General features: G+C 37.0%; 1 protein-coding gene across 4 annotated transcripts in view; it reads left to right on the top strand.

Annotated features, from left to right (window-relative positions):
- The window catches only part of LOC134529016 (zinc finger protein 615-like), a 52,270-nt gene extending 29,840 nt beyond the window's left edge, over positions 1 to 22,430 (top strand). For all 4 annotated transcript variants that reach the window (XM_063362686.1, XM_063362685.1, XM_063362688.1 and 1 more), the window contains 5 exons: positions 1,032 to 1,214; positions 7,897 to 8,117; positions 15,277 to 15,440; positions 17,469 to 17,729; positions 21,410 to 22,430. In XM_063362686.1, coding sequence (XP_063218756.1) covers positions 1,032 to 1,214; positions 7,897 to 8,117; positions 15,277 to 15,440; positions 17,469 to 17,729; positions 21,410 to 22,220 — 1,640 coding nt within the window. In that variant the 3' untranslated portion in view covers positions 22,221 to 22,430. The remainder of the gene's footprint in view (positions 1 to 1,031; positions 1,215 to 7,896; positions 8,118 to 15,276; positions 15,441 to 17,468; positions 17,730 to 21,409) is intronic.
- Positions 22,431 to 27,812: the final 5,382 nt, after the last annotated feature.

Below are 27,812 nucleotides of genomic sequence, written 5' to 3'. Positions count from 1 at the left end.
AAAAAATCATTACCTCTCGAAATATCAAGAATAGTGGTAAAATCATGGGCCTGCATGCTGCACTGTGATAGTTAAATTGGGGGGATAATGTCATGCTGAGATGGTGGCTTTTCTATATTTCTTACATAAAGTTGAAAAATAGCAGAATAATAAAAAAATTAATCGGTGAAATTGGAAATTTTGGTCTAGTAGAATTTTATTATGGATTTCTGTTGACACCCTGAAAAATACTTTAGTACATGAGACTACGTTTTTCACACTTAGAAACCTTTTGTTTGCTTCATGATTCAACTTAACACATTTCAGGTTTACATCTCAATTACTTGATTTACCAAAACCAGTAAAACCTAAACAACAAAATAATGAAATTAATTTAGCTGAAATAATTTAACTTGTCACAGTAAAAGGTTTTGATCCAGCGCTCTGTGGCTCGGTGCCAGTTGAGAGACGCTGAAGCTACGGTTTCGTCAGGTGGATTCTGGATCACTGCCCTCCGGCATTTTTAGTTCCCTCACTTCTTATCGTCATTGTCGTTATTTACTGTTTCCTAGCAGGCTACATTTCACATTTGGTATTCCCGTTACAACTACTTTGACCTTCAGTAATCTGGAACAGCTTGGTTCTCAGTTTGTAGTACTAAGTATGTATTAAAATAAATTAGCTCTCATAATTATTCACACTGTTCAGGCAGCAAACAATAATTCTAGTTGACATAATTTTACTATTGCTAATATTAATGTAAATTTACAGTCTGATTACCTTGTTATAATTGTTTACAAATTTTACACACAGTTCATGAAAGTATGTGAAACATTTTTAAACTTAGTTTTGTCAATTAATACCTGAATAGTTTATAATAGTTATCCTTAACTGCTTCATATTTTTATTACTGCCACTTCTAATTGGTTACGTAAGGTTAACATTCTCATTGTTTTGTTCTGTCACTTGTTAACATTAATTTATGCATTTGTTTAAGAGAAAAATTTAGCTGTTAAGGGTTGTGTATTATTTTGCAATACATTTGTTTGCAGGTAATTTGTCGGGCCGAAGACAGTCTGGCAGGCGTAAAAAGCAGAAGTTTCACTGTGACACTTGTAACTACTTGACGTATAGCAAATTGATCTTGGAAAAGCATGTCCGCAAACATCTTGTGAAAACTGAGTGCTACAAGTGTACGATATGTGATAAAAAGTTCCGTATTTCTGCATGTTTGAGTAAGTGTTTATGTTATATATTTTTTGTATTTTTTTAATGGAATTTTTTTCTTTGTATTACTAGTTCAAATCTGAGGAGTAAGTAACATTATAATTATAACTTCTTAGAAGTATAAATTATTTTTGTAACATTTTTAGAGATTATTCACATCTTCCATAAATAGACGGTAGATGGTTGTTATTACATCAGAGGTTTTTCAGTTTAGAATGTGCAGTCTACCGGGGTCCAATCCCCAATAGCTTGACAACAAGCACCGCACAAATTCACAAAACAAAAGTAGAACGAAGTCAGATCCCGTTCTACTGTGGGAACACAGTGTGTGGCCCTGTAAGAGCATGATGGGCGAGCAAAAGCTAAAACAGATTATCAACACAAACCCTAAGGGTAAATTTATTCCAATCATCATTTCATATCATGCATCATTTAAATAGAGATACAAATAGGCAATGGGTTACAATGATTAGTATTGTGGGAAACAAATCAAGTATACAAAGATTAAGTGATAAATCTTAAGAAATTACTTGAGAATACTCTTAAAGTACCCACAAAGAAAATAAACACGAAAGTGGTGTACAATAATACAAACATTAGCGATGCACATTACTGTGCCTTATATGCAGTTGACTAGAATATTTTACAAGGTGCATGAAAAATGCACAATAGCCCCATTACACTCCTGTATGAACCTTTAATTTTTTTACAATAATATAGGGCAAGCATTAGAAGCAATTTCGATATAAAGAACAACTTGATAAACAACAGGCAGGTACATGTACAGTCGTAAAATTTAGGAATCATAAAAGAATTATTTACATAAGTTCCTACCATTGGGTTTCAGCCGGTGGGCAAAGCATACAAACACTATTAAGGGTACGAGCTGCAAAGGCAACTGTAAAAGAGACGAGTGAGGATAGTGAACATGAGACTCCTATAAGGCAAATAGGGCAGGTAGTCAGAAAATTGGGGCCTTGAAGTTAAGACCAGGCAAATGACGCATTAATACTAAACACAAAATACATACTAAATACATAAAACATGCGAGAAACAAGCTCGGGCCGAGCAGGTACCCGTAACCTTCAAAAAAGGAAAAGCAATAAACACAAGATTATGAACAGGCACAGCATGGCCTCTCTCGGGTGTTCATCAGACAAATGGGTCAAATGTACAGTGACACATTGCACACGCAGCATCTATACCGAACCATCATTTAGAAAGATGGTGGTCGAAACGTAATTTAGAACAAAGGGAACATGAGGAAGTAAAATTAATTTGCAACCACCATGCACAAAATTAAAGAAACAATCAAACATACCCACAAAACTTGAGGCCACGCCCGGTTTGGTGTTCCTAACAAAACACCCCCACCAGATCAAACAACGAACTAGTGTAGCGCATCGGCGAGTAGAAGTGAAGACCGGCCTGTAGCAACCAACACAACCTCCCCTCCGCGACTGGAGTGGAAGTGGGTGAGGGGGTGGGGGCAGACAAGGCATGATGTCAGGAGAGGGAGAAGGGGGAAGAAAGGCACGTGCCCAACGAATGCAGGTGAAGTACCACTTCAAATGAATCAATGAATACACATTATACCAATTCCTCACTTAGCACGACTAATGCATTGTGTTATTCAAAATCGCATATACTAAAGCATTACACTCCATAAATAGCAAGGCTAATACACTTAATGTGTTCTTAAATGTGTAGGGACATATTCTATTTTTATAATATAAATATGTAGAATAACACTCAACGATAAATATGACACACCATTTATCTTTATAAGCCTGCCATCAAATACTTTGTATGACAAATACAATGCCGTGTAACGGGAGATAGGTTGTTATGTACTTATCGTCAGGGCTGGTTGGCTTGCCTGCCCGGGCGTGACTTTATAACTCATGTCCCATACCTTTCCATGAACGTTCCAATTCATCTCGTACTCGCGTATCACCACTTGTTTCATGCCAATCTTGTCAGGCCCGTGATCTTTTTTCATTTAACAACCTTTTCCATGTGAATCATTTGTTCATTTCTGTTCCATATCTGTCAAATATATTCTCACTAATACAACCAACAACATCAGACTTATATAAACATTGGTAGAGTCCTTATTTTGTACAATTGTGCGCACAGTTGACTTGCTTAAAACTAAAGTGCGACCAACATAGGTGTGGCCTTCATGACATTCTGCACGCCGTAATACTTCTAGTTTTGTCTCAAATACTTGAACATAATGCATTATGCTCTCACTTGGAAGCCATGATCCCAATATGATTCCAACTGCAGGTGCTTGCGTACGTACACTTACCGGCAGACGGATGGGCAGACTTTGCTTTGTGTTCGTGTGTGCGAGTTCCCTGCCACTGGCTGGACTGAAGTTCATCATGGCCCGGTCTGTGGCCGTATAGCCCGGCGGCATACGTGCGGATGGAAAAACATTTGGTCCTTTACACTCCATAGCTGATGTTTGTGCAACAGCCGATAGCATAGTCAGACCTGCGCGCGCATCTCTTCCCCCCGCGTATAGCTAACTGTATGCCACGGCACATCTGCTGTTTACCGAGTTGAAGTAGACTTTGTGGCATTGTGCCCGTCTTTTTTTTTTTGTCTGTTGTGATTTTGTGCAAACTGAAATTTACAATTTACAGATGTGCTATTCAAGTCTGGGGCAGTAAAATTAACATCGCACTAAATGAATTTGCGCAATCTGAAGATGTGCCAAGTGAGGGATTGGTGTACACTGCAAGTAAGCTGCTCTGTATCAAATGGTGTTAGATTGATTGTGACTTTCAATTTATATGCCTTTGAAACTATGACCATTATTCTTTTAATGCCCACTTCAATGGAGTGTTCTTTTTTTTTTTTTTTTTGTGTTGTAGTCCATGGTTGACGACTTTTTTTAATTTTTTGCCATTTCTGGTGCGTGAGACAAAAATAATACAGATAATAATTAGTTATCAAGTTTGAAATTATAAATATTCTATGTTTTTAATTGTTTGCGTGATTTATTCCATTACTGTTTAGCGAGGCAATAGCGGAAAAAAAAAACTTTTAATTTTTTTTTCGCATCTTTAAAATGTTGTTTATTGTTCATGTTTTTTATTGTGAAGTCCCATTAAACATCAAAAACGGGTATTTATATTGCACAAATGACTTCATCTTACCAATGAACATTGATATATGACAAATTCATGAGGTATATGTCAAGTATTCGTAAGCAAATGAATATTCATTATTTCAAAGTGTTAGTATTCAAGGTCAATTCGAATATGAATAGTTTATTATTTGGATTCGTATCCAAAAACTCAAAAATTCGCACAGGCCTATTTGTGACACATTTGCATTCTGTGACTTCCGTTCCATTTTTACGAAATTATGCCTACCAAATGTCATATACCGACATCAAAAATATTGATGGATAAACATTTTGTGTGCAAACAGGATTACAAAATATTCATTAAATTACTGTTTCATGTGTTTATTATATATTATATATATATATATATATATATATATATATATATATATATTGCATTCTGTGACTTCCGTTCCATTTTTACGAAATTATGCCTACCAAATGTCATATACCGACATCAAAAATATTGATGGATAAACATCTTGTGTGCAAACAGGATTACAAAATATTCATTAAATTACTGTTTCATGTGTTTATTATTATTATATATATATATATATATATATATACATATATATATATATATATATATATATATATATATATATATATATATATATATATATATATATATATAGTCATTTACATACATAAACACACGAGTGCACACACAATAAATTACCCCTTTGCTGATGGTTGGATCATTATTGATGATTATTCTTTTAAATCCTCCACTACCTTGTTTGGGTTCCAGATATGTTTTGCTATTGAAGAATTGTAGATTGCAAGTTTTGGCAGTCATGTTTAGTTCATTTTGGAATGCCTGGTTTAATATTTTTTTAGGAGACTAAACAAGCTTTATTGATATGTGGAATGTTTTATATCCATCTCTTTGGCATTGCTCCTATTTTTAGAAGGAATAAGGGAGCCCAGGATACATACAAATTTGGTCAAGCAGGATACTTTGTGTTTCAGCAGTAAATCAAATCTACCGATTGGCCAGCTGAGATAATATTTTTGCGATACAGCGGATACTTTGTATACAGTGTCAGCAATGTTCCATCCCCAATTTAATGTTATGGTCATGAAAAAATAAAAATTGTTTAAAATTGGTACTACCTGAAACTACTAAAGATTTAACGCTTTGGTTTTTTAACAACTTGGTTGTGGTCACTACAAATGTTAAAGCATTGACAACTATTAGCTAGTATATTTGTTGTATTCCTTAGCTTTCAATTACTAGTGGATTGTTCTAGATATAATTTTAAGATGTCTCAAATTGTTTTATCAGGATGGACTTAAGAATTCTCTGCTAACCAAAGTCCTTGTTGGTGTTGCTGGTTTTGAGCTCTAGTGTCTGTCCAATAAACTAAAGCCCATTGGTTAAAATGATGTGCATGTGCTATTTGAAGTTAAACCTATCACCAAATTAATTGGTTAAGTTCCCAGCAGCTCCATATCTTGGGGTCAGGGGGTTTTGGAAAGGTTTTGGAAAGGTTCCTTGCTGGTTACGCCGCTGATCCTGGTAGTCTTATGGACTTATAAAGAGTCATAACATTGAATTTTAGTAAACAATTATAAATTGTGTCTGCATCACAGTGCTTTAGTGTTCTTACTAAGGTGATACAGATTCAGTTTCTGGCATGTGCAAACCTAGGTTTTTCACAAGTAGCAAACATGGAGTATGTTATCATGAGCTGGTTGGTTTTCTTGGGCTGCTCCTGTTACCTCCACGGATGCAATATATCTCTCTGCTCCTCTCATTCTCTAGGCTGGCTGGAACAACAGGTTTTCTTCTCGGAGCTGAACAGCTGGCTCTAGCGAATGTCTGCTGTTTCCCATCAGGGTTAGCTCGGGTAGTGTGCTGTTTGTTTCTCTAGACATGGGTCATGTGTGTTGTTTCTCTTGTGTCACGGAGCTGGAGCGAGTTGGCACGGCGGTGAGACACTGGAGTCCGGCCATCCTGATTACAGTTTCCCAATGCTAGGAGGTTCCTGGTGACAAGCACTTTCTACAAGATGTCAAGCACATTAAAACAGTGTTGTCGTTTCTTGCCCAGTGCTGTACTCCGGGAGGCGCAACACTAGACGGTAGTTTTTAATAACGAGCGAGAGAAGTTCTACGGGTAAACACTGCTTTATTTTCAATATTTATTTGACAAACATAAATATTGTACATGTCCTCTGGTTTCTACAACATGGTCTTGAAATACAGCTGTACTCATAAACGATTGTCACTCTGATAACATAAATTAATATGAAATTACACACTTTGAATACTAAGATTTTACAACACATTTAAGAAGGCCTTTACTTGAAATGTTTAAAACAATATTCTTAAAACAGAATTAAGGCTACACAATATTATATTTCAGTTTAACTGAACTTTAGACAAAATGAATTATTAATTATTAAATACTACGGCTGTCATTAATTCATAAACGGCTAAACATATTATTTGACAGCACAAGCAATGTTATTATTTCCCACAAAGTTAGTACATACCTTATATACAGTATTACAAAAGAAGACTCTCAATTATATTTCTTGCAATCTAAGAAAATTATCCTTAAATTGTACATTTATTACTACAAGATTTCAATCTCAAAGTTATTACTTGAGCGTTGATAAAATTATCAATAATTAATCAATTTATTCCTCATAGGGTTAATGCCTTTAAGCATATACTGTGTCGATGTAAGGAGTCGCTCGCCTTTGATTCTGACGTCACAGTTGAAGGATTCCGTTAGCAAGCCCTTGCAGCGAAAGGAGTCCTCAGTCGCCTTCTGAACTCGTTCAGCGATGGTTTTGCTGTCTTCATCCCACTTGCCAAGACGGACACCACCCAGGTACTCGATCTGGATCTCAGCTGACAACTCATTCGATGATCTTCGAAATGGCGAGCAAACTCGCGACTGCACGATCTCAAACTGAACCAAGTAAATAACCTTCACAGGGCGCTGTTGTTAAGTACAGCAACTAGCACTACTCTTAGGATAACGATCCTGCCCTTTCTTCACTTGTCCTTTATCACTCTGGTTGTACAAAGTAAAATCAAATTTTCTAGCTGTCCGCATCTTACGTCTGCCGACCTTTATTTAAATGACTGTCTTAAACTTTAATGTTATTTACTTTGTTAATGACGTACATGTATATTTACAAAAATGTCACAAGAGTCCTGTAGCAAAAAACTTCACTACTAATTAGTTGCTTACGAAACTCCCACTCTGTTCCCTCGGCTTATTTGTTAACAAGTTTCCAGCATTGTCTTACCGCACATGTCCCTATTCCTTGTAGACGTAGCTGATACGACTCCACACTGACGTTACTTGTTACCTCTTCCATATCGACATACCCGCTCCATGTTCTGCACTCGTCCTCTGCGAAGATGGGCTAAGTCAATGTTGCAAATAAAATTGGTAGCTCGACGCCCCTCCATTGGGCAGCGTTGGACATTAATTTTCATGATTGCTACACTCCAACTTTATTTTAAAAAATCTTGTTATTCCCAATTTTTTATTAATTTTATTTCACATGATTTGATTACAGAAATCCATATGAAGAGGCACACTAATCAGAGAGATTTTCCATGTGATATTTGTGAGTATAAGGCATTTACCAAAACTGAGATAAAGCTTCACATGACAGTGCATTCTGGAGAGAAGAATAGTGTGTGTCACATCTGTGGAAAAGCTTTCACGAAAGAAAGTTCTCTTAGGAAGCATGTTCGAAGCATTCATGAGCGCAGCACCAAGGAACACTGCCCACAGGTAATTAAACATTTTCCTACAGCAGGTAAGTTGATTTGCTTAGTAATGTTTTATAGAAAAACATGGTTCATTTATTCAATTATTTAAGTACTAGGCTACCTTGCACAGTCAGGTAAGGAATCATTTAGCGTAACAATTGCTGTTTTAACTTTTTTACTGCTCATTCGACTTTCCTTGAATGCATGAAATATTGCTTCACTTGCGGCATGCAACGTGTTGAATGGGGAGTTTTCTTACACTGCGGTGCATGTCTGTGGTTGAACTAGTTTTTATTTGGTGCTGCCATTTTAAAAGCAATATCTCAATTGTGTTTAGAAACCTGTATTTATATATTGAGTGTTATTTCTCTGTGTTGTTATTCTTGCCAGCAACCACTGACTGCAGCAAAAGTGTTAATCAAATGGAATCATACTTTCCTTTGCCTCAATTCACAACTGTGCAAGAGGCCATGTTAACTTAGATAATTTTATGGACTTAACCTCATTTGTTATTTTACTTAGGTATATGATTATCATCTCTAATTCAATATCATAACCACATTAATTTACAGGTCCACATTCATTTAGTAGGTGGTTCATTCCAGATCATTTAAACACTTGCAATCCAGTTCTGAAAGTCCACAAGTGCTCAAAATACAGTATGTCCATAAAAAAAAAAGTCCCAGTTTTAAATTTTAACAGTAACAACTATAAGCATTGTAGAGTTTTGGTTCAAGGTCACACAGAGTAAAACTCAAAACAGTTTTAGGTAAGCGCATGCACAAGTATTGCTTTGTTGTTCTCTCTCTTGCAAAATGGTGACCCTTGAGCATAAACCTTTTTGTGTTAAGCAATTTGCTAAGAGTGAATCTGTAATTTCAGTTCAAAGTGCATTTCATTTAAAGTTTGTGATCCCCCATGTGGCAAAAACATTCGCCAATGGTCACAATGACAGAGCTATTGGCTTCAAGTTCACCTGACATAACGCCATGCAGTTTTTTTCTTTGGGGCTTTATAAAGGATCCTGTCTGCATTCCGCCGCTGCCTAATGATAGCCAGAGTTGAGACACAGAATTGAAGAGGCTATTGCTTTTATTACCCCAGACATGTTAACCAAAGTTTGGGAAGAATTGGGCTTCAGGTTGGATGTGTGCCGTATAACTAAATGTGCACATATTGAACATTTGTAAGAAAAACTAGGTTAGTTTACCTTTGATTTTATGCATTACATGTTTTAATTAGTCTAAATTAAACTGTTATAATATACCATTGAAACTGAGACATTATTTTATGGACATCCAGTATAGCTTGAATATACTAGGGTAAGTAGTTGAAACATTTTAAGTCTTTCTGGCTCAAATAAAAACAGTGTTCAGGTTAGCAGAATACAATCTCATTATAGATGGCCAGCTGAGCTCCCCGGAACTGTTCCCTGAAATTATCAGTGATTTTGGACAGCTCCACGAAATCGGTTAACTAAAATTTAAAATCCAAAGAATATTACTTTATTGAAATGGCAGTTCAGTTAGAAAAGATGTCAGTTTTGGTATAGGACCTCAAAATAAGATCTCTTGCGTATCTGCTGACTGGTGTAGCAAATGGGGTGGTTCTAAGGAGTGTTATTTGCAACTAGTAGCCCAGGAAATGAAAGGAAAAAATGTATAAATGTCGGGAAAAATTAGAGACAAGCTGATATTTTCGCAAGTGTTAGGACCTAACTAGAGGTATATTTTCCCAAAAGTTCCCACCCCTCCCCTCTGTGCTTCACCCCCTACCCACCCTTAAACATCCGACTTGCAAGCATTTGAATTACCCTTCATATCTCCGTTGTTATTTATTGCAGTCAAATTTTCTTTATATCGTTTTATTCCTTATATTATTATCTACAATAAAGTTATGTATAATTTTGGTCTAAGATTAGCAGTTAACTAGATATTAGCTGAGGAATGTCAAGTTTTACAATTTTATGTTAAGTTTGTTAATATTTAAGTTTAAAATTTTAATTTGGGACAATTTCACGAAACACTTAAGATAAAAAGTGTAGAATGATTCTTTAGCTTCCCAACGGTATTAAGTTTTCATATTTTGGATGAAGATAACATGAAGTAGCGGGCCGTAAGTAAACCAAGAACTCACCTTTCGCAACCCGCACTTAAAAGCAATCTGCCGCACCCTATTCAAGCTCGCTCAGCTGGCCTTAAACGTTACTTGTAATTCTTCCTAATTCTTCTAAATAATTTATATATACAATTTTAGTTCAGAATACAGAAACAAAGTTGGTTTAATTTTTATATTATTTTTGCCAGTTTTGGTTCGGGGGGGCTTCAACCCTAACCCACATAGGATCGTTCAATTATCCACCACCTATGGACCCGCCGTGTTCCGGACTGGCAACAACCGGCAGCTGTGAACTAAAATACATGACTGCTTATTCACAGTATGTGATAAAGAGCAATCAGTATCATCCACAGCATCACGGACCACCCACCCACCCACTTCAAGCTGTTGTGACATTTACTGAATTATTCACTTCTTTATGTGCATTTTTCACTTCCAAACTTTGCTATTATTTACACATCATGCTATTTAATTTGTATAGAAAATTTCTACTTACAACAAAAGTACTTCAATGTATTTTACAAACAGATCTATTCATAACGTTTTCGACTCAACGCCTACATACATAATTATACATCATCAATTGCATCTTCATCTTCATCTATGGCTGTTGCATTGTTACACGAAAGACCATTGCAGTGTTCACACATAGCTGAGCATTGTAAACCTGTCTTTCGACATCCACAATAGTTCCCACATGCAGATTTACATGAACATGACACTATGTGCAACAGATCGTTTGGTGCAAAAGGTTTAGATGTGGTAATTGGCTTACGTACAGCACGCCTCCAGCTTCTCTTACACACTTATCCAAATTAATAAATGGAAGAGCCATGACATATGTTGAGTCACTTTTTCCCCTTCTGCTGTTAATGAGGTTCATGAAACAATTCCATCCTGGTTGGACATTCATTCCAGAAAGCCAAATAAGTTTAGAGGAAACATGGTTGCTACTGTGAAGTCTGAATTTTTCAGCTCAGCTTTTAATTCGTTGTAGTCTTTCACAGTAATGTTTCTAAGTCCGTTGTGGGCTTTTTTCTTTGGGCAAGATCGTATTCTAATGCATTCTGGATTAAATGTTCCAGAAGATTTCCTTGCAACCTTTACTTGAGTTTCAACACTAGAATCTGGGGTAATAGTTTGGACCCCGTCCATTGCATGAAACGTGTTCACGCCATCCAGTGTTCGAACATTGACATCAGCATTATCAAAATCATGCTGTATGAAAGCATCTTCATTGACATTTAGTGATCCTGAATTTATGAGAGTATTAATGTACACGGAAGTTTCGTAATTGGAAGCACAAATACCCATAGAATATAGCATGTTGATAAGATGCTTAGATCCATATAAACGATGTAGTTTCAGAGCTAAGCCAATGTGAAGTGGTAACAAAAATGATCTGGGTCTTACAGCTGATATAATAGCATGGTTTATGACTACACATTTTCTGTCTACCATTTCAAACTCTAAAACGTTTTTCTTTTTCGTAACTCTTTGTGTGAAAGCTGCTAATGTATTTGGTATTAAATGTTCTCCTCCACATGTAATGTCATTGGTACCTGGATATGTTTCATGATCATATGCCTTCTTTTAAATATCTTCTTTAATAATGTCAGCTGCAGCCCATACAATCCTAAGTTTTTCCGTTTCTAGGTTCCTATCTCTTTCTTTGTACCAGGTCTCAATAATTTTATGGACAGTATCAGACATACACACAATTTTCTTTCTACCTGAAACATTAGATACCATAACGCGTTCTTATAGTGTTCTAGAAGAAGATTTTTCAGGTGTTTGTCGGAATATGTATCTTTTTTCCCTGAAATGCATGCCATGCCATTATATCTTGCAACTCTTGAATTGAATATTGGCATTCATCGCTTTGTTCAATGTAACTGCACAACATTAAAAAAGATTCTTTATCAGTCATCGGTCTGCCTACAAATCCTTCACTTGGGTTTGTCTTTGAAAAAGTGTCATGACAGTTTTTATGGTATCGTGCTTCTGGGGCTACAAGGTCACTTACATTTAAAATGCGTGCTTTCACTTGATCTCCCCATTCATCGCTCCGATCTTCACATCTCTGCAACAAACTATCTTTAATTTCTAATGTTGCTACCATACGAACTTTTTTCCTACGATACAAAGCAATCTTAGAATCGACAATTGCCTCTTCCCCACATAAAAAATGCAATCTTTTTTGTAGTCAAAATTATTTCCTACACTTTGCCAAACAGGCGATAATGTTGAAGGAATACATACAGCAGGACTTAGTGATGATGTAGTTGCAGCTTTAATACGTGATGGTCTCGTATAGTTTTGCCTACACGATTTGTGTACTCGAACACTTGATTTTCCTTTCAAGTTCTTGTGGAGCCCATCCTTTTGTAGAATGCTTGCTTCTGTTATTGTCTTCAACCCTTTTGTAACAACAACAGTATCTCCTTCCGTATCTTTACCGCATAGAATACAAAGTAAACTTAAATGTTCCATTTCAATTTTGGTTAGTATGAATTCTTGTTATAACATGGTAGGTAGATTCAATCCTGAAACATACGAAGACGTAAATACTCATCACTTAGAAAGTTGTTGATTTGCAATTGTCGAATAGTAAAAAGTTACCATAGACTGACAAATGCGCATTTTAATAGTATACTTATTTACTTAAAATGTAAGTTTGGTATTCTGAAGAACCATAAAAACATTACGATAAATAGTCACGATGTTGAATTGAATCAGTTTATAATTACATTTTTAAAAAGATTTTACTACAAATCTCACACAAATATGTAAAAATATTTAAGTTATATGATCTATTAATTTCCTGAACTTCAAAAAACAGTGTATTGACACACACATCAATAGGCCTAACGGTTTTTGATATTTGTGTTGCAATAGAAATCACATTTACGTGACACAAATTTAAAAAGTAAGAAAACTGCAATAAAGCCGACATATAGTCTTCTGTGTAAAAATATTTTATAAGATGTCCTGGTGGATCTTAAGACGTGAAGCATCTACAATCGATGCTAATGTGCGAATGAAGCAGGGCCGGAGTGCTAGGGTGGAGGTTAGCACAAGGCTCCGAAGAAGGGGAAAAAATCGACAGCCGAACATGCAGTGGTACAAATGAAAAAAAAAGGAGTGGTCCTATCCGGGAACCAAACCCAAATCGTTTTGGTAGGAGAACAGCACTATAACCACTGAATAGCAACAGCCCACGGGAATAAGTGTTTTTTTTTATTATTACAATAATACTTAGCTTTTGTTATTGTAAACATTCTTACCTTCTTAGATTTGCGAGAAGCTGTTGCAAAATTTCTTCAGTTATCAAAAATTAACACCGTACTTTCTAGTAATTCACGTTATTATGTGACGTAGAGTAAGCGGAAGTTTTAGAAAATCGCGCAAATACACGCTAGAACGTTAACGCACACTTCAAATCCACTCCAAGAACTAGTCTCTGGAAGACGGGTTACTCAAGGCAGTAAACATGTCTTAAGAAATTTATGGTCGGGGGTGGTTAGGGACATTTCTATGACTCAACACGCCAGCTCCCTCGCTCTTGATAGTAAGCCTGTTGTTTAGCCTCCTAAGGCCACCCACTGCAGCACGCACCAAAGGTAGAACAAAATGCAGCGCCTTCCTCGCATAATCTAGTGTTATACACATGTTATCGTCATCCAAACTATGAAAACTTAATACCGTTGGGAAGCTAAAGAATCATTCTACACTTTTTATCTTAAGTGTTTCGTGAAATTGTCCCAAATTAAAATTTTAAACTTAAATATTATTAACAAACTTAACATAAAATTGTAAAACTTGACATTCCTCAGCTAATATCTAGTTAACTGCTAATCTTAGACCAAAACTATACATAACTTTATTGTAGATAATAATATAAGGAATAAAACGATATAAAGAAAATTTGACTGCAATAAATAACAACGGAGATATGAAGGGTAATTCAAATGCTTGCAAGTCGGATGTTTAAGGGTGGGTAGGGGGTGAAGCACAGAGGGGAGGGGTGGGGACTTTTGGGAAAATATACCTCTAGTTAGGTCCTAACACTTGCGAAAATATCAGCTTGTCTCTAATTTTTCCCGACATAAAACCTTCTTTTCCTGGGCTATAGGGGTGGAATGGATAGGGTGTATCCAGTCACCATCTGGCCTCATCTGTGCGAGGTGTAGAGCCCCTACCCTACCCACTGAGGCCTGCCAGCAACAACAGTGTTACCCCTGTACCCTAGAAGACATCATCTTATTGGCTGTGTTCCTTAGTGTTTAGAAAGAAAAGTAATTTTTCTGGATGTCAGTAGAACCATGTCCAGTTGGGCAATCATCAAGACCACGGTGACACCTTGCACTATTTTAATCTCTTTGTAACATCAAACAAATTGCAAGGTCATTTTTTTCTGTCAGACAAATTAAAGTCCTACATTAATTGGTGTCATCGTTGTTGTTTGTTGGTATTTGTAGACACTAGAATCGTGTAGAATTACCGGGCGGACCGTCCTGACGTTGTTTTCCGTGGTTTCTGGAGCACGAGTGCTGGGATACTGCCATACGTAGGCCACGGTGGCCGATAGCTTCCCCATTATATCTTTTTTGTATTGTTGTATGTTACTGTTATAGATAATGATGTGGATGACAACGAGGCACTAAACCTCAATCACAAACCCCCAGACATTTGTCAGTGTTTTTATATATGTATATGTTGTGATTTATGGTTGTTAGCATGAATCTATTCATGTGTACATGTGCATGCCTATGGTGACAGACAACATTGTAAAACTTACTAATGTACTAATTGGTAACTTTTTTCGGTAACGGAAGAAATTATGTTTGTTTTGTTGTTCTGGCTAATTATTTATTTTCTGGCTTATAAAGTTTTTGGAGCACAATGTCAATAATTGAAAGCTACAGTAATTATAGAGAAAATTATATATTTTTTCATTAAATTATTTTTAAATCCTTAAAATAATTCTATGTCTGGTTATCATTTCCTAGTTTAAGCATTTAGATTTTATATAGTACTTTATTTTGTGCTTTTTTTTACAGTGTGATTTTACAACCTACTACGCCAGTAGTCTGAAGGCTCATGTTAAACTCTGTCATGAAGGAGAACTACGTAATTGTGTATGTCCAGTATGTGGACTAAATGTGAAAGTGCGCTCTTCATTTATAGAACACATGCGATCACATACTGGAGACAAGCCTTTTAGGTAATGATAATGTCAAAATAATATTTTTCACTTGATGTTTAAAATTTTCAAAAGGCAGACAAAATGACATGTGAAAACAGTTTGCAATAAGAAACCAACTGCCTTTCTTTAAATTTACTTGAAAAATTTTAATTAAATAAATTAATCAATAAGCATAGAAAAATAAGATGCCTATTAAGTGGCTGTAGTTTTCAATTTTATAAAAATGTCTTTAGTTCATTAAAAGTGTATTTGTTGTTTGGTTTCTGATTAATTGCTTATTTTGGGTGATGAGTTGGATAATTTCTACTTAATACCTTTCCTTGACAAATAATTGACACATTCCTTGAACTGTATCTAAAAGGCATTTGCAGTGCATGACTAACATCAACATGTTTTATTCAGTTTCACAATGGCGTTGACGATCATGCGATCATGGTTCGATTCCAGGCGAAGTCATGTGCAGATTTTTCTCTGGTTGGAAACATAGCGGATGCTGCAGGGAGCCAATGGGTTTTCTATAGGTGCTCCCATTCCTACCACCAATGCATTTCACCACTGCATGCACTTTCATTGCCTGTAATGACATTGCTGTCAATGCAACATTAAACTATTATTGATTTTTTTTGACCATGCCCTAAATCAGAAAACTGGCAAACTTGCCAACCTGTGTGTGTACACGGTGTCTTCTGTAATCCTGATGGAGGGCAGTCTGGCCAGGCCGCCAATCACTTGCAGAGCTCCAGGTGTTAATGCACCATTCACAAACCACTGAAGATTAATCAAAAGTGTCTGATAACAAATAGCATTTAAGAGCCGTTGCACTTGCCTATACAAGTTTTGTTCCATGGTTTCATCTATAATGTGTACTTTTTGGACTCTGAAAAAGGCTTAAAACGTGTGTCTTCAGATCTGCTGTGGCATGCAGTTAGCTATTCGAGGGGCGAAGAGATGCGCGCGCAGGTATAACTACACTATTAGCTGTTGTACAAACATCAGCTATGGCAAGTTCAGTTGCCGCTATTGGTTGTTAAGGACCAAATGATTTTACATCCGCGTGTATGCCGCCGGGCCGTACCGTTGTCGCCCGGCCTCAGACCGGGCCGTGATGAACTTCAGTCTAGCCAGTGGCTGGGAACTCAGGAGCGTAATGCATCATGTTCAAGTATTGGAGACAAAACTAGAATTATTATGGCATGCAGAATGTCATGAAGGGGTCTCACTTTAGTTTTAAGCAAATTAAATGTGTGCACAATCGTACGTATCGTAAATAAGAACTCTATCAAATGTTTATATAAGTCTGTTGCTGTGGGGTGTATTTGACATTATATACCGGAACAGAAATGAATGGATATTTCACATGGAAAAGGTTGTTAAATGAATGGTGTAATGAAAAAAAAATCACTGGCTTACAGGATTGATGTAAACCAAGCTGTGATATGCAAATAAGCACTTAAATTTTGAAGTACATAACCACCTATCTCCAGTTACACAGGTCGTATTTGTCATACAAAGTATTTGATAGGCCCGTAAAGATGAATGGTGTAACTTATTTATCGTCGAGTGTTACTTTACACATTTATAATACGTGAAGAAAATATCTCTACACATTTTGAAACACATTAAGTAAATTAACCTTGCTGTTTATAGAGACTAATGCTTCAGAATACACAATTTAGAATAACACGAACATTTTTAGAACGCATTAGTCATGCTAAGTGAGGGATTGGTGTATTGTAAATGGTACGGGGAAGTGCAGGAAGCCTTTATTATGCCACCATAAAACTATAGTTTCACTTGTAAAGTCCCATAGAGGCAGTCCAGTTCGCTGCCAGGTACGCTGAGGCTGTGGGGTGTGTGCGAGTTGTGTCCTTTTTAACGTCTGTTCAGTTGTACCTCAGTGGTATTCCCTCTTTATCTGAAACCTATGTAATCATTATATTTGTTTTAGCATTTTGATTTCTTCAGAGTTGTAGTCAAATTTTTTTCTCATTCTTAAGCAAACAAATTAATTTTTTTTATGTGTGTGGCTCATGTTTTTTGTTTCAGCTGTGATGAGTGTAAGAGCTCTTTCGCATGTGCTGGTCGCCTCAAACAACACAGATTGTCCGTCCATGAACCACGCAGATTTCACTGTCCGCACTGCCCCAAAGTGTTTCAAACGAAGCATCACATGTTGCGGCATGAGACAATACACACAAATGAAAAACCCTTTCAATGCCCATTGTGTTCATATGCATGCAACACTCAAGGAAACCTCACGAAGCATGTACGACTCACCCATCACAGAAAAGAATTCTCACTTCGCAAGTAAGTACATACTGCATAATTTTGTTAAGTTTTGTCCTTTAAAATTTAAGAAGATTGATTTATTTTTTGAATTGTATTTAAATTTTACTTTAACTTGTTATGATCAAATTGAAAATGAACATGCCTATTTCAATATAGTGTTGTCAAGATACCTACTAGCCTGATATCTGTAGTTTCAGTTATCCTCATCCTCATTTTACCAAAAATCCCAATAATTTGAATATTAAATAAAATAATTTTTAAACATTAAATGTATCATTACAAGATCAGATTGTGAATCATTTCAGTAGTAATACAATGTAGCTTATGAAGTTTCCTGTATTTATAATACAGGAACTGTAGTTTGCCTCTAGTGTTATAAAACTAGTACAAAATACTTTTTGAAAGGGTTTTTTTATAACACCAACCATTAGCTGCGGAAGTTGAGCATATAGGGAATGAAGGGACAAACAAATTTTTACTGCCTTAGTAGGTAAATTAGCAAAATGTTAAGTTATTCTGTTATCTATTATCTAAAACTTTTTTCTGAAACTATTTTTGATATCAACGCTCTTACTTCACGGGGTGACCAAAATGAAGTCCCGGAACAACTAATTTAATTAGTTCCTTGGTAGACACAATATTAAGTCCATTCAAAATTGTTGTAAATCTTCTAAATACGTATTACCAAAATATTTTGTGTGAAACTTCATTGATAACTGCAACCCTTAGCTCAAGAAGTGAATAAATTGGTTGAATGCTTAGTTTATATGAGTAAATGGGTATGTTGTTAGGTAGATTTCGATGAAACACTACTTTTTAGTCGTTACTATGGTGGTACTTCCAGAAAAATTGTTAACTTGAGTGCTTTATACAAAATATAGTTGTGTAAGATAATTCATATGAATGGGACTGCATTTTATAAAAGCTTTTATTTTGTAAATTAGTAATCAATTTTTTTTATAGTTGGAACAGAGGTTTAAAGTTTTCTTACCCCTGAGACATTCAAGTTTCATAGTAGGAAGCCGGTTATGTTCACTGTGTGGTCATTGTTATGTTGTGGAACCAAGTTTTTTGCTACTGTGTTTATGCTGTTTTAGTTGAGTTTTTAATAATTTTGTCTGTATTCCATTCCTTTTATTTGTCACGACCTTGACACACATTCACGGTCAAGGCCGACAACAATTCCCCACATGCACACTACCAAGAGGGCAATCACACAGCTGCCTGTAACAAGCTGTCTACTCTCGCTTCCCCACCCCCTTGAGCATGCAATGTGAAATTACAGAAATTCATCCAACACGTTATCATCATCAAAATCTTATAGAAAAGCATCTAATGGGCAGCGATAATAAAAAGAAAATATACCATTTAAACTTTAAAGTTCACTTTCTGCACATGTTAAACCTTTGGTAAAGTCTGTATGCTTCATAACCACCATTAACTCTCTCTCTCTCTGTCTCTCTCTATCTATATCTACACACACACACACAAATAATGATAAAAATATTGTAATTAAAATACATGCTTCAAAATTGCACAATTAAGTTAAGTAAATCTCACATTAATACAACTACAAGATGTAAAATTAAAACTCTTATTTCATTACCAGGCTAAGTAGTTAAAAAAATTAGTTATTTAACACATTATCTAAAATACTACTATTTTGATGGAGCGTTCCTTCATCAAAGTTCATTAGGCCTTTTCTGTTTATCATAAAAGTTCAACTCAATTATTAGCACGCTTGCCCAACTATCTTTTTCATGCATAATTCGCAATCAATTGTTAAGTAATTCGTAGACATGAAATTTACTGTTTGTGCACACAGTATTTTCATAAACCCCAGAGTCACACTGCCTGCCCATTTAACAGTTTCCACTTTGTCTCAGTTTGTAAAGGCGTAAAACATAATTTAATATAATTGCTGAAACTTTTTCTGTTTGCAAGACAACTTATTCGTAATTGTTCTCCGGCAATATAAACGTCTGTAGAAAAATTCGGGAACCAATCTACAGACATTAAATCTTGTAGCTGACCCATTCAAAGCAACAGCATGCTTCATCACGCTAAAATCGGTCCTTCCGAATTTTCGTATTTTCCGTTTACAACGACGTGAATCTATTTGTGTGTGGTCAGCCTCTCTCTACTGCAGGACGCATGCGTTCAGGGGCGTCCCTCGTGACTCCTCGCCGTCGTAGCCACAGGCAGCTCGTGTGTTCCTTGTCCCTCTTCGGGCGCACTCGGCTCGTTCCGACAACAACCAAAGCGGGAACATTTAGTAAGCGTGCTTCCAGAAGCGCAAATCACAACAGAGGAATGGCAAAATTATTTTAAAAGTTGCAAAAAAAAAGAATACTTTAACCAGACTATAAAATTAGCAATACTAAAATAATTAAATAGTAATTTAAAGTAGTTACTAAAATGTATTTAAATTATAATTGCCAACTGAAGGAAAATGTTACCAGGTAACTGGTAACATACTAATCACTCTTGTTTTTCATGTTGGTTTGTTTTAATCTACGAACTTAAGTCCTTACAAGTTCAATTTTTTTTTTATTTTGACACTTACTTATCTTAAGGGAGCCTGGTTGATTGTAATCATTATGCTCTATAGTCAAAGTTTATCATATATCAGACTTACACCTTATGCACTGAAATTGCTTCAAATTCTCTAAGGATGAGAATAGAAAGTGATGCATATAGCAAAAAGGTATTGTGCTTAAAAATCAAAAATTTTTGTAGAAATCCAACACAGGCATGGGAGAAAAAAAATTTATATTTAAACATTTTTTCCATATTGGTGATTATAATACTTAAATTTTCATATCAGTATATTTAGATTATCTTCATGTGTCACATTAATGAATGTAAAAACCTTCTTGTACATTTTAAAAGCTGCTAAATAACTGGGAACCTGTTGCAAAGCCTGAGGTGTGGATAGCGACATAGCGACTTGGGCAAAGCCTGGCCTGACACCGACTTGTTTCACTCAGGGCTTGTATCGACTCTTATTGCACACTGGGCTGACCCCAGCAGGTGCCAGACCCGTCTGGGTCCAGATTGCAACTGGCTTTTTCTGGAGAACTGTATTCCAGTTACCATCATCTTCAACTTTCTATTTTTATTTTTTAGCTGCACTCATCTGTTTTGAATTTTTACACTAATATAGAATCGTAATTTTTTTCAGTAGGCCAAACTGTTTACATTTGCAGTAATAAAGTTGTACTTCACTGTCGAGGTGACTGGTTCTTGATGCATTTCTAAGTATAGTGAAAGCTGTCTGAACCACAGCCATGCCGAATTGGCGATTTTGCCATTTATTGAACATCAATGTAGTTTCAGCAAAAATACCAAAGAAAAATTAAAAACACAGTACAATGTGTGTTTAAAACAAATTCTGATAAGCTGTTGTATTTGGAAAGAGGGGGGGGGGGGGGGGGGGGGGGGGGGGGGAAATGGGCATTCGTATTCGTTGCAGAAATACACCTTTAAAGGTGAAATGTAACCCACTAGAGCGATCTGATTCCTCTAAAGATTGTGCCTGTTCATGGCTCCATATGTATTTGGTATATTTTACTTACCTGTGTGCTGGGATAATAAAATAATAAGCACCTGATTGCTTGTGTATTTACTAAGACACTAAGTCCATGATTTTTTGTTTTCTGTTTAGATTTTGAATGTTGTGTGCATTATTTTTGCAGAAAGAAGACTGATATCAAAGAAGAATGGGTTGATGAGGGCCAGAAGGTAACGGAGGAGTATCTTAAATTTCTCTCAGAAAAACTGGGACGAGATATCACAGTTGAAGAGTTGCGGGTGAAAGAAAGTGAGAAAGCTAAATGTCGTCTAGAGAAAATGAAGAAAGCCAAACTGCGACATTCCAAACGAACAGATATTCATGAACATTCCTACTTTTCCAGTAAACAGTCACCATCAGTGAATGGCGATTGTGTGGCTACAAATGAAACAGATGCATCAGCATTGCCTACCTCTGCAACAACCTCTACCTTATTAGTTCAACTGCCCAATGGTGGTTTCAGTGATGGCACTTTGAGTGAAACTAACCCTCAATTCCCTTCTGGGCAGTTATTCCAAGTTTTGCAAACTGTTGATGGTGGTGCATCTTTGTCGAACACTCAGTTCATCCAAGTAGAATCTGCTGATGGTTTTTCACAAAATCATGTGTTAACACACGACTTGTGCTCTTTAATATCAACAGGTGCAAATAATAATGGCATTGTTGCAGATCAGGAAGTGTATCAGTTAGTATCTGGTGATCAGTTGCACTTGTGTGTGAATGGATATGGTCGCTTAGAAGAGAACTCAGAGGAAATGGGTGTGCAGATTCATCTTGGAGAAAAATGTGCAGATGGAAATAAAGAGAATATGAACATTTTAAGTCAAGATGTCATGGAATCTATGTCATATTTCAATGTGGAAAGAAGTAAGACAGATAGTGAAAATACTGTCCTTGTCATAATAAATACAGACAGTGCAACAGCTGAGTCATAACATTAGACTTTTTTTACTGAATAACTCAAAACATTTTTCATTTTATGTAATCAATGCAAGCTTAAAAGTGAATCATTTGTAATAAATAGTACTAAACACATATCAGTAGATAATATGGATCATTTAAAATGTTTTCTTTGATGTTTTTTTTTTAAATATGGTATATGAAATTTCTTTTTAATATGTAAACAATTAAATATTACTTTTATTACTGGCATTGATTTTGCTTTGCAGTTTTGCACACATGCTTAAACAATATCTAGTAATTTTTTTTTGTTGTGTCAAATTTTGAAACATAAAATTGATTTAATTTTGACTTAATTTTATATTGCTACTATTAACACACAACTAGTACTTTGATTTTCAGTGTTAAATAACTAATGTTCTGTAGGACCTCAGTAACTACATTACTGTAGAATCCACAACTAAACACTGCTGAATGTTCATTTACTGACGAGAGATTCTTTGGTGTGTAAATTAGATGTTGATTCATCCTGTGGAACTGCTGGTGCGTACGTATAAGGTAAGGTTTCCATCAACCATATGATGTAATGGTTTAAATTACAATTTCAGGATAGTGTAATTTTATGTGCAAAAAAAATCTGAGAGACATGGGGAAAATACACAATGCATTTTTTTTTTGGTGATCTACAGTTAAAACTGTATATAGTGAACATGTTTAAAACAAGGTGTTTGCAGAGTTTCAGTTGAAACGGCCTAGTACTAGGCATTTTTACCTCTGTAGCAAACATTTGTGGTCATCCTGCCTGCCTCAGCTAATGCAACGGTGGTTTTTGTCAGCATGCCAACTAGTGGGTGGTTACGTTTGCTAGTACACGAGGCTTCCCAGAGGTGGTTTATGGCCACGTGGCTTGAGGCAGCAGGTTGGATGCCGGCAGAGACCCCTTGAGTTGGAAGCCATTCGGGATGCTATGATACTTATGAAATGAAAGAGCATTTTCCAGAACATTATTTATTATGTACAAGTTCTGGTACATGTTGCTGTTCCAGTGTATGGCCTGTCTCGAACGTAAAGCGAGAAATAGCCTTGGCATGCTAGAAGTTCCCGGGGCTGGGGGTGTTGGGGTGGTTTAGTGACTGCTTAAGGTAGAACAAGTTGGTAGAGAGTCTGTCACAGGTTTGGCAAGTGACCTAAGTTCTGATTGCAATTACTAAACGACACCAACTGATAATGGTGTTGTCGGCTACTGTATGATAGCCATATTATGTAAACCCCGATTACAATTAAACAATGTTATTTCCTGGCCATGTGTCTGGCTGTGGGTTGCTGCTGCACTATGTTATTCGCAATTACAAGCAAACACTAGCAGTTGTGCGTTCAGTGGTTAGAGACGTGACAATTAATACTTTTTACTGGTATGTGGAGGCGGAGGCCCCTGGACCAAACCTTGTGGTTGGGCGACAAAAGAATTACGTAATAAGTGAAAAGCTCCTTGGTGGGAAAAAGGTAATAAGTTATGTGGCTGGTGTCTTTAGGACGAGCCAGTTGGGGCCAACTGAAGAATCATTGTGGAAAGATTTAAAAAAAAATGTTACGTTATTTCAGTTTCCTTAATGAAGACTGCGCGAAGGCCTGGCACTAGCATAGGGTAAAAGCCTGTTGTGGTTACAATAAAATAACTTGAGGGTCGCAGGGGAATGCTAGCTAGATACAAGACAACCCTATTTTCTACAATACCTAATTATGATACTTATTCAATCAAACACCTTTACCAATGGTACATTTTGAAAGAAGTTTGTAACAATCTTCCACTTCTTTTGGGTATTAAGGTCTTCCTGTGAAGCTAACACAACAGTGGGTATAAATTATTTGCCATAAGACTTGCCAGAGACTTTAAATTGCTCTTTACTGAACGACTTATTTTAGTAAGGATGTCTCTGCTTTAACAAGAAAATATTACTCTGCCTATAGAAAAACAACTATCTAAGCCTCCAACTCTACCTTCATACATAATTACTCATCATATGGAATAACAATAATGGGCTACGATTTGATGTAAGCTTTTGGACATACGCCATTGCTAGCCAATACTCAACCTACCATAACCAATCTGCTTTAACTCCATGGTGCACAGCCAATGGGGAGTCAGCTTGTATGCTATTGGCCGAGCAAGATATAGTCCATTCTGTGATACCCCCATTTTTCCAGCCCCTACTTACCACTTGCAGGACCGTGAGCCACCTTTAATCTTAAAATCGCACACTTCGCGCCCTGCCGTCGTTTCTAATGATTCGAATAAAGTGACAGGGTCGCAATCTTGTATTGACTTCCCACATAGCAAGTTATGGGAACATAATAGTTCCTGGTATCGCTGTCACACGCTCCCGGCCGAGCATATGAAGAAACAGCGGCGGCCAGCCCCTACTCAGTCGCACCTGTGTTTTCGTACCATGTGCGTCTCTGCCTGAGGACGAGAGCAGATAGTTCCCGAAACGTCGCTTGTTTCTGTTTTAGAAAACTGTTGTGTTTGTTTCGTCTTTTCGTTTTGCTGTGTTTTTGTCTCGTTTCAACAGTTGTGCTGAATTTTTTGGGTTCGGTATTTTTGTGCTGTCATCATTTGTGGGGGGTTTTTTCGTTCTGTTAGTCCATTTTTCTTTGTTTTTTGACCATATTCCTGTTGTGGAGTATTGTGTGGTGTTTATATTTTGATAACAGCAATTTTTTGCTTAACTTGTGTTTTTGTCATTGTTTTTTTTTTTTTTTTTTTTGTAGTTTTCTTCTACAGACATTGTTGTTGTGCCACTCGTTGGGGCGACACTTGTTGTAAGCGGGGGGTCGATCGGTCGGCTTTAAGGTGGAAGGTTAATGGGCGCCACCACGTGGTGCGGCACGTGGACCCGGTGAGACTCCTAACTCAGGGCGTGACGTCGCCCATGTGAGACGTGATATTCCCCTTGAAAACATCTAGCACTAATTCCTGCCCGCTCTCAGCGTCGGGCACGCTTTTACCTACGCAGTGGGCTCTCAGGCGTCCCACATGCCGTCACACTCCACGTGGTCACACAGATGGAAAATAAAAGAATAATACGTTAAATTCGCACGCCTGATTTATTCCGCTAATTCAGCTCACACACGTACATGGTTGAAACTGTACAAAACGCCCGCGGCACGAATCGGTTTAGGGGTGATGAGCCACCACGTGGTCACATATTAAATTACGTAGTATGAGGAAAAAGACCGAGACTGGCCGTAAACTAATTAATGAAGCAGTCCCCCGACCGAGAGTAGCTCCGAGGACTAAAAGAAAGTGATTGAGACGAAATTAAAGTTAACAGAATTACTTGGCAGAGAAAACAAGCGGTGAGGTCCCCAGAGTGCTGAAGTGTCTGCTCTCGGTCGTTGATGGCGGAAGACTGGGCTGAGATAATGGCTCGCTCGACTAACATGGCGTCCTCCCACCGAAACAATTGCTGTTAAAAGATATTTGCGAATTCGTGCCACGGGAAACCAAATTAACATGACAAGAATGCATTAAAAATCATGTGACAATTTATGAATAAAGAGAAAAGATTGTACAAATTATAATTATTAAGATTTAAATTCAATCATTGTCAGGCTTCGGGTTTCCTCGGGAATGTCCGGAAACGCTATGATATTTTAATACATTATTTTAAAATAAAAGTACATAAAACTCTCCTGGCCGATCTGCCGTCACGGTGCACTTAGGGAAAAAAAAACAAACAACACAATTATATATATTTATGTTTTTAGGGGTGCGGCGCACTGGCTCGACAGCGCCCTCTTGCCGGGCGAACACACACGCACGCACATGTGAGCACGGGTAGGCGGGAGGTTTGAATGGAGGGTGGGTGGTGTTTGGGTGGTGGCATATCGGACTTAAAAGGGGCCGCAGGCCCGGACGATGTCAACATACATGTGCTTAGCAATGGCGTATGTCCAAAAACTTACATCAAGTCATGCACTCCCATTGCACAAATCTTTCAAAGATGATAATAATAATAATAATAATAATGGGCTAGATTCACTCCTTTGACAAGACATACTTTAAAAGATTCAAGAAGCCAAAAATACTAATGATAGAAGTTATTTGATGAACATTAAATATTAATTTCCTTTTAACACGAGAATTCAAATTATCTTTCAATCTAACTTGAAGCGATGATAGCTTGCACTCTTCCTTTGAGGGTGCTCCTGGGCTACAAAACAAACCCTCTTATAAACTGACTTTGTCGTACTCGGGTAGCGAGTGCTACACATCAACGAATGGTTCGCCGGGGTACTCGCACCAGCAGGATGATCGTCTCTGCTGCGACCAGATGCTCATCGAACTCCCTTGTCGCAAGAGAACTCGTCCAGCGAGTCTCCGTAGGTTGCGGACCCATCCTGATTTCTTCCTAGCGGGTGAGCGGGGACTACTTCAGCGAGTCATAAGCCAACCTCGCCTCGCCAGGGGCCAGTCCCATGCTCGATAGCTGCTGGGTTGAGTGGACGAGCTGACTGCATCAATGATTTTCTTACTTTGGAACTGTGGCTCACTCGCCCAGCGAGTGACTTGCTATTTTTTTTCCTCGTTACTAATGTTACTACTACCCTTGCCCAAGAGCAAGTGATAACAACTCGGGCGCCCTCTGCGTGTATCTACACTAAAACAAAGTGGGGTACCCATAAACAAAAAAAATGTAAGTGCCAAATCAAAAACACAAGTAGCTCGCGTGTCTGAAAAGGGTGCTAGAAACACCGTACATAAAAGCAATGGAATTTATTAAAAATTCTGAGCATAAAATTAGGAAGTATGATTAGGAGACAGACTGCCAATTAAAAATTCAGCATTTTTTGAGCTAAAAATTGGGGAATTTTAATATTTATAAAACAAAATTATTAAAATATCCTGATATTTAGAAAATCGTTTGCCATATTGAAATTCAATATTTTTTAAGCTAGAAAATCGGGAGAAATATTGAAAATTCTAAAAAAATTACTTAATATAATTTTAGTTAAAAGATAGAATTGTATTATGGAATCCTTGGTTTGAACCCGACGAGGTCAATCGATTAAAATTGGCGACAGATCCTTCCTCCATGGAAAACAACGGCAGACTGACCTCCCACCACTAATGTCAAGGCAGATATTACATCAGTCGCAGTATGATGTCATGGCGGCCATCTTGTTTGTGTCTGCTGGATGCTGCTGCCGACACATTGTTTTCGTCTGCTAGAGGATGCTGTAGCTATATTAGTTTAATTTTTATCCATTAGAGTGCAGGAATTATCATCAATTGCCATGGCGCCCGCCATCTTGGCCACCTTCTTGGAAATCTGTAATTCTTAACTAGAAATCCGGAAAAAATCCCCAAATTCATCAAAATTAGTGTTGGGCCGATTCCTAAAATATACCGATTCCGATTCCATTTTTGATTCTTAAATTAAAGGGTCGATTCTTCGAATCCGATTCCGATTCCTTAATTTTTAGCTGACAATGTTCAACAGAGTAATATACTCAGAAAAAAAAAGGTTGTTTATGATTTTAAAAATATAATTGCATTGTGTTTCATTTTCTGTGCAGAAATTAACATTATATAGGCTACAGCTTATATAACGTTAAAAAGTATG

Source organism: Bacillus rossius, chromosome 2 (assembly GCF_032445375.1).
Source record: "Bacillus rossius redtenbacheri isolate Brsri chromosome 2, Brsri_v3, whole genome shotgun sequence".
In the NCBI taxonomy this organism is placed as follows: domain Eukaryota; kingdom Metazoa; phylum Arthropoda; class Insecta; order Phasmatodea; family Bacillidae; genus Bacillus; species Bacillus rossius.
Note: the sequence above shows the minus strand (reverse complement) of the source record. Positions and strands in the feature narration are given on the sequence as shown.